The 8,382-nt window shown below is 36.9% G+C and overlaps 1 protein-coding gene across 2 annotated transcripts; it reads right to left on the bottom strand.

Moving 5' to 3' along the window:
* Nucleotides 1-692: 692 nt before the first annotated feature.
* LOC306875087 (CD48 antigen-like) lies at nucleotides 693-2,441 on the bottom strand. Of its 2 annotated transcripts, none has more exons than XM_079425487.1 (4): nucleotides 2,184-2,441; nucleotides 1,597-1,908; nucleotides 1,142-1,429; nucleotides 693-952 (listed from the first exon to the last, which is right to left on the bottom strand). In XM_079425487.1, the coding sequence occupies exons 1-4, from the start codon at nucleotides 2,248-2,250 to the stop codon at nucleotides 777-779; spliced, it is 843 nt and encodes a 280-aa protein (XP_079281613.1). In that variant the 5' UTR covers nucleotides 2,251-2,441; the 3' UTR covers nucleotides 693-776. The 2 variants fall into 2 exon arrangements, with proteins under 2 accessions (XP_079281613.1, XP_079281614.1); XM_079425488.1 differs by having other exon boundaries at nucleotides 2,204-2,406.
* Nucleotides 2,442-8,382: the final 5,941 nt, after the last annotated feature.

Genomic DNA, 8,382 nt, shown 5'->3' with positions numbered 1-8,382 from the left:
TAGCCTGATGACATCAGTTTAACTTTAAGAATGTTTACACTATGCAATCACATCGAGAGACATTACAAATGTTAGTGAAAGAGATGTACAGAGACATATATTCATTATCATTTAAATCTACTAGTGATTAATTAACAATTAAACTCCGCACACCTGACGGCAATAGATGGGAGCATTGGAGGCAAAGACCAGCTAGCTAAAACTAAAAGAGAAAAAGGTCCCGCACACTATCTATGCAAAAGATATCAATTATTTATTAACAACAACGTTTCGGCCGACATGACCTTCATCAGGAATTTCATGTTTGAAAAAATTCCCGATGAAGATCATGTCGACCGAAACGTTGCTGTTAATAAATAATTGATACGTTTTGCATAGACTGTGTGCGGGACCTTTTTGTCTTTTAATCTAATTGTGATTGCAATGGGTTTGCAAGGCACTATTCTTTGCAAAGGGGGGAAAAGTAACACAAGAGCGGATACTTCATGAATGTGAATGTGAGAAGTGTAATTATTTTAGCTGTTCAAAAACACTCCGTTATAATGCTTGTTATTACAAATTTGCATATTTCTAACCATTTTTTAAACAAACAGACTGGTTTGTTTACTACATCTAGATAATTGGTTAGTTATTTACCTAAATGGGCTAATGAATCGGAAGTCTCGCACAGAAAATAGGCCTGAGATTTTTTTCCTTCCAAACTTGTATTTTTCCACCAGATACAAACTGCTTAATTATATTTTCTCAAAGGATTTCTTGTCAGATAATGGCTCCAGTCATTCAACGACTTCTACATATGATGGATCGATGTCCGTTGTTCTTGTCCACACGCTCTTCTTCTGTTGAAGATTTCTGTTTCTGATTTTCTTAACCAGAATGACCACCCCGACCACGCCCACCAGAGCAGAGAGGACCAATAGGATCACAGCTTGAGTAAAACACCAGCCACAGTCTTATGAGAGAAGAGTTACAAGAATGTTAAAAAAGTTCAGTAGGAGAGTACAATGTTTGTATTGATTTATTGTGGAAACACTCAAAATCAATCACAGCACCAGCACAGCAGATTGATGATCAATGGGCCATAGACTGGCTAAACCATTGCTAATAAGTCACTTTCACTTTAATATCACAGATAATGTACCTGAACTGAGTTGACTGATATCTAGATGTTGAGTCTGGTTGCTGATGGGATTGTTGAGCACACAGCTGTAGGTGTTTTTATCCTGATATTCCACCTCCAGAGGTAGAGAGAGACTGATGCTGAGATCAGACACACTGATGTTGGACAATAAACTGTTTCCTTTGAACCAGGAGAGAGTCACATGACTCACATTCAACACTGAACACAGCAACAAACATTTTGATGACCTTTCTGATGATGATGAACACTGTGGAGAGGCTCTTGTGATGACAGGAACAGGCAAACGAGCTGGAAAACATTACAGAGAAAGTACTTTGGCATGAGCGACTGCTAGCGATAAGATGTAGCTTTACAGCGATGCTTTTTCTGCTTAAAAGTGCAATTTTATTCACAAAATGAGTATATACTTTTAGGACATAGTATAGGTGAATATACACCAGACAGCTTATACTCACCATAGACACTAAGACCGAATCTGTTGAGTGAGGTCCTTGTTTTAGTGCTGGTTACTGTATAAAGTCCAGAGTGTTCGGTTCTGGTGTTCATGATGGTCAGAGATCCAGTCTGATTGTCCAGTTTCAGTCTGTCTTTGAATCTCCCATCAGCACTATCATCATAAAATGTGGTCTTATTGTTCTGCTTGATTTCAGCTAAGAGAATGTTGTTTTGTCCAAACCGCCACTCGATCTCATCGTCTCTCTGTATGTTTAGAGTGACTGAATCTCCCTCCGTCACTGACATTGACTTCATGTTAACACCAGACACACCTGGAGCACAAACAGAAATAATGGTTTTAAACAAATTTTTAATTATTTTTTAAAATAATTGCTACAACCCTTTGACATGAATTTCAATACATTAAGGAAATAAGTTAACATTTTTAGTAAGATTAGATAAGATAAAGGTAAACATTTGTTTTGCTTACTTGAGTTGTTAATCACATTGATTGATTTACAGTCATCATTATACAACATTAACAGCGCATGCAAACTCTTCTCATTGATTCTGTACATACTGACACCATAAAACATTCATAACTTACCAACTAGACACCACAAGCACAGCTGGAACAAAATCAGGTGGATCATTTTCTTCAGCAGTTTGAACATCAGAACAGTTTTGAATAATCAGTCCTCAATACTGACAATAAGATTTTTATATCAATAAGAAATGTTATATCAAATGGGTCTTGGCACGACTGAAAATGTCACGCTGAAGATGAGAGTGATGCCTGTCTGTGGTCTGATGTGAACAAATAGCTCTGTGCACTTCCCTTCAGAGTGTGTAAGGTTTCTCATATAGACTTATTTGGAAATGAGGTCTAACAGTTTCTTATTATAAGACTGGTATGCATTCCCCTTATGGTAGTAGGTAGTAGCACATGTATGATAAATACCTTGATATCTTGGTTTGAAATTACTAACCTCTGCAATCTTTGAAAAAAAATGTTTTGTGTAGCAGGAGAAAAAAAAAGACACCTGAGCTCTGTATTGTTGCAAATTATTTATATTTTCTGTAGGCTATTGAATATCTTCATTAAGCTTTTATTTATTTATCTGCTCAAGTTTTGAATAAATATGGAAAATAACGCTGATAAATTTGGAAAAAGAGGTAGCTGGTCAATGAAAACATCCGATGGTGTATTGCCTAATTGTGATCTACCTTTTCAGAAGCAAAACAAAAAGAGGAAGACGCTGTCGTCTTCCTGGTGGCTGGTGGAAACATTGGGAACATTTTTGTCGATAATTAAATTATTATTTGTGTTTTTGTGCTGGTATCTTGGGTGGATTAGGCCTGTCATGGATAAATAAATAGAAACTACCAGTAGGTGGCAGCAAGTCCCTGTTTTAATAAATGATTAACTGAATCATTCAAATCAAACAATTCTTTCAAAAATGGTTTATTGTTTTAAAGATGCTTTCTTTGGATTTTTTGTGTACTCAAAAGACAAGACAGGGAAATTTTACATAATAAATTTCCTGTTAGTCAAATTTCACATTCATAAGCAAAAGTTAACTGGTTCTAAACCTCTCTTTTCATTGTTCATAGTTGATTTAGACAAGTATATGGCAATTATCCAAAGTTCTGTCAATCTTAAAGCCATGAAAACTGCATTTCCGTGTTCTCCCTTTGTGTCTTTGTAAGGTGTTCATTTATTTATTTATTATAATAGAATTATAATATTTCATTTGCATGGTAAGTTTTACACAATATTAGGGTTGGCACAGTACATGTATTTGTACCGAACCGTCACGGTACAGGCATCTTGGTTCGGTGCATGAGGCCTTACGACGAATACAGGCAATTCACCCTCAATCCAGAAGGGGGCGCCCGCAGCAATGCAACGCTGTTTGATAACCGCCAGCAGAAGAACAGCGAATACCATGAGATGCCACTTGAAAACAAAGCCCACTAAACAGTAAACGTGCTGATTCTGAACACGTTTCTCACATAAACTTACAAAGAAGTATACTTTAAAGGCTTGGGCACTCAACTGTTTGCGGAATGGGGCTTTGTGCTCGTGTATCCTACCTCTCTCATTCGGCTCAAATCCAAATATTCCATAATATTTCCATATTTACCATGTAATGTATCTGAATGCTAAACTACTATTTATTATGTAAATTATAGCCTTTGTACTTCAGTCACATTCCAACGGTGACACAGAGGCGCACGCGCTGATGTTTGGTTCACTGTATTTTATTTTGATAAAGTACCAACTGCGCTGTCTAGTTAGCAATGCTGGAACTGATGCGTTTTTTGTGTGTGTGTGTGTGTGGGTGTGTGTGTGCGAGCACAGTATAATGCAAATATTCGAGTGTGTGCAGCGTAATTTAAGAGTTGCTCCTAACACAATTCTAAGAAAATTATTAGAAATGTGGGTGTTTCCTCTTAAATTCAAAGAAAAGATCATAGTAAAGAAAAAAGTAATTCAGAAAGCATCTTAACCCTTAAAAGAGGTCTTGAGATCCAAAATTGTTACAACCTTCTATAAGCAAAGTGATCATACAAACAATTACAGCATTTTCATAACCTTATTTTGTCGCTGTTCGTTTCCTATAAAATATGTTAAGTATGACAGCCTGGTGAATAAAAAATAAAGAATATATATATATATATATATATATATATATACATGTGTGTGTGTGTGAGAGAGAGAGAGAGAGAGAGAGAGAGAGAGAGAGTACAGTAAAACAGCAAAAATTGCCCCTGTAATTTCTAAGTGAAGGCTTATAATAGACCCTACTCTTAAAAGCGCTCTTTTATTTCCTTCTTGGACAACCAACCAATCACAATCTTCATAGCTAGCAACGGGGTCAACCCCGCCTCCTTACAAAGATTAAAGTTTTTATTTTTTTTCTTTCCTCGCTCAGAGTTGCTCTCAGATTGGTCCAGAATAACTTTTAAGCTTAGACGCCTAGTTAGACATTTTTTAGCTAAATTAGCAGCTCTCTGAGAGGATTCGTAGAATCTTTAAGAATACGGACCCTGATGCCTTTGAGTCTTTTAGTAGACCACAGCTACTGAAAGAGCTTACAAACAGCTGAGAAAAGATTGTACAGCATTTGGTTTAAGCCTATGCTTATATCCATCGCCACCTGTAAGCTCTTTCAGTAGCTGTGGTCATCATCTCAGTATTTTATTTTCCGAGTTGTTTATTTAGAGATGTGTTGAGGTACAAATAGTAGCAGGTAGCGGCAGTAGCTCGCCTAGTGCAACCATTTTATGTCATCAGAATAATGGCGTCCCCATAGTACAACATATGTATAAAATGATGCGATTTAAAAAAAAAAAAAAATATATATATATATATATATATATATATATAAATCTTTAATGGGTTTTCTACATATTTCAGTAAGAGACATCATTTACGTTATATTAAGCCATACATCAAGTCCCTGTAATTTTGGAGGCTCTTAAGCTGTTCTCTGATGCCTTTATCAGGTTTATCAGTCAATCACTCTAAAATCATGGCAGTACACCGATTAGATGACTCATGTATATCTGGGATACACGTTAAACATGTACAATACAGGAAGGTGAGTTTGATTAAGGTTGGAGCAAAACTCTGCAGGACATTGGCCCTCCAGGACCAGGGTTGAGAACCCCGGTCTAGTGTATCACTCTTCTAGCGATAGCTACACTACGGAGCCATTTCACGTTTCCAGTCCTAGATTCTAGTTCTAGTCTAAGTCTAGTCATTTCGTGTTGCCTGATCTCCTGCCTGTGTATCTTGGATTAACCCTTTGCCTGCTGTTTCAGACTCTGTTTGCACCTCGCTTGGACTGTTGCTCGTGTATCTGGATTATCTCATTGCCTTGCCCTGTTGGATATTGTTCGCTGATCGAAGACCCACGCTTGTCCTAGGATTACTCTTTGTCTTGCATGTGTTGTACCTGTTTTCCATAATTGAATCCATGCCTGTTTCATGATCACATCTCTTAATAAAGCTTTGAACATGGATCCATACGTCTCGTCAGCTCCGTAACAGGGCCCTGTTTGAAATTGTTTAATTTGTATATTCGTTCTGTTTATTTATTTGTGCTATTTACACAATTAAGTTTTTTTCAAGTTTTTAGGTGTCCAGATACAGAAACCGAATAATCAGATGTAAAATAGCACTGCATAGTCTTTACTGTAAAAATTAAATATACAGTCAAACCAAAATTTATTCAGACACCTTCAACATTTCTCCCATTATCACACTTTATCTACTAGAAACTGGCAATAAAATGTCAAGAATATTTGAGGAGAAATGGGCTCTCTGGTGAGCGCTCTGGAAGCGCAGACTCTGGGGGTCGCTCTGGAAGCGCGGAGCTGGACGGGACCAGCGGAGACGCAGGAGATTCTGGGGTTAGAGTGGGCGCAGCAAACTCTAAAGGTAGTGCCATGTGCACCCAGAGAGCAACATAGTTTTGGCCCAGATCCGGCCCACATCTGGCCCGAGTGAAATCCATGCGGGCCAGATGTGGGCCGGATCTGGACAGACACTGCTTGCTGTCTGGGCAGGAGCGCAGGAACAAGTATCGGTGGGCCTGCCATACTATTTGCCGGTGTGCTTGGGTTGGCCATGGACGGCGAACTTGCAGGTCTGTGGGAGCCGCGGACGGCGGCAGGGAATTTGCCGCAAACTTGGCTGGAGAGAGCTGCAGGTGGCAGACTTGCGTTGGCCACGGGCGGCGGTTGGCTGACGCTCCACAGGCTTACCTTGCGAGGAACTAACCTCAGCCTCATCTTCTGTATTGGCCTGAGTTTCTGTTACGGGATCTTGTGGTTGTGGAGAATATAAAACAAACGACCAGGAGAACGAAGTAGCATCAACACACTATATCCATTTATTAAACATTAAACCCAGGCAAAGACAAAGGGAGAACTGAGGACTTATGAAGGAACAAGAACAAAAGAGCAAACAAGATGATTAATACAAAACAGGTGAATGGAATAAAGAATCAGAATCAGAATCAGAATGAGCTTTATTGGCCAAGTATGTTTACACATACAAGGAATTTGTTGTAGTGACAGAAGCTCCACAGTGCAACAGAAAGACAGCAACAGGACAGGACACAGGTAATAAAACAAAATAACAAGAAATAGCCAATAACCAATGTACAAAGCAGCTAAAAAATAAAAAATACACAATATATAATATAGGCGACTATGTATGTAGTCATAAACAATGATTAACTAAACTAGGACAGGAAAAAACAAATAAGGGCAAAACAGAACTAAATGGAAACCGACACGTGACATAGTCCAGTTTTGTGGACATTCACACATTTGAGCTCTGGATTTACAAAAATCATTTCAGGTTTAAGAAGCGTTTCAACATTCCATCAACTACTGATGAACACATTCATTTTTTATTTGAATTATTACTCTGTAGGTTTTTATAACCATGTATTATTAATTATAACTAATTAAAATGCACATATTCACATTATTTCTTAGTTACATGTAATGCAGGCATTCCAAAACGTTTTGTCATCTAAACCTTATTCACCAAATATATTTGCTTTAAGTCCCCCTGAGATATTAAAATAAATATTTCAATAATTAAGTATCACATTTGCATGTTCACGGTTTCTTTGATGTTGCTTAATGATCACATGGCATGCAGGTAAATACAAATATTTCATCTTTTTTAGTAAGAAAGAATCCGCATGAACATTGCCTGGTCTAGCCTGGAAAATAAGCTTTTTAAACGCTATTTGAGCATAAGAAGCAACATTCATGGGGCAATTAATTTCTGATTTTTGTTGCTGATTTCAGGATTCCCCCATTCATTTAGATAGGGCTTGTACGAGCTGCCCGGAGGTGTTGTAAATATGGCCGCTGAGTGAAGAGGCTTTCCTCGAAATGGAGTTTGTTTTAAAATTATTTATTTTAATTTAAATTTTTTATGATTTCATTTGATTAATTAATTGTCAGTTTTTCTTAAACTCACCCCCCTGCAGTTCCTTTACGAACCCTAGTTTGGGAAACTTTGACGTAATATAATGTTTAATGCACTTCATGTTGTAAATTACAATGAATGGAACAAGTTCTCTTACTCTTTGCATTTTTTACATCATTATGGTACAAGATAATGCTATTTAAATCAATGTGATAAACGAGTTAAATCAAAAGTAATCTAAAAGTAATCTGATCATATTACCTAAAATGTGTAATCTAACGGATTACGTTACTGACTAAAATTTTTGTCCTGTAATCTGGAACCAGTAACGGATTACAATTTGTAAGTAATCTACCCAGCTCTGTAAATTTGGTAGAAAGGTATGTAATGGATTACAATCAACCAAAAAATCAGACAACTGCTCGTATGACAATATTTACACAACTATCAATACTTTGTTGACCAATTACCAAGCAATGCTTAATTTTGTTCAGTCTATGGTGTAAAACAGTTGCATTAGAAAATAAAAAAACTTAAGCAAAACATGGTCAGGTCAAAGTGTCTGAATACTTTTGGTCCTAAATTATTTGATCAATTTTACTGGTAGTCCATGTATGAAGAATTTTTGGGTATAATATGTCACAATTTAATTTATTTTGCTATACACGCTTCCATAAACAAACTATAGTGCACCCACTATTAAACAAAATAAAATTATATATATATATATATATGGTGTCTGAATAATTCTTGGTTTGACTGAGGATTAATTATTACAAAGTAATTCAGTCAAGAGCAGTGAGTGATTTTCTTTCTTTCATTTTCTTGGATTAACATTAAGGAC

Source organism: Barbus barbus (assembly GCF_936440315.1).
Source record: "Barbus barbus genome assembly, chromosome: 9".
NCBI lineage: Eukaryota > Metazoa > Chordata > Actinopteri > Cypriniformes > Cyprinidae > Barbus > Barbus barbus.
The sequence above is the reverse complement of the archived record's forward strand: the minus strand, read 5'-3'. Positions and strand labels throughout refer to the sequence as shown.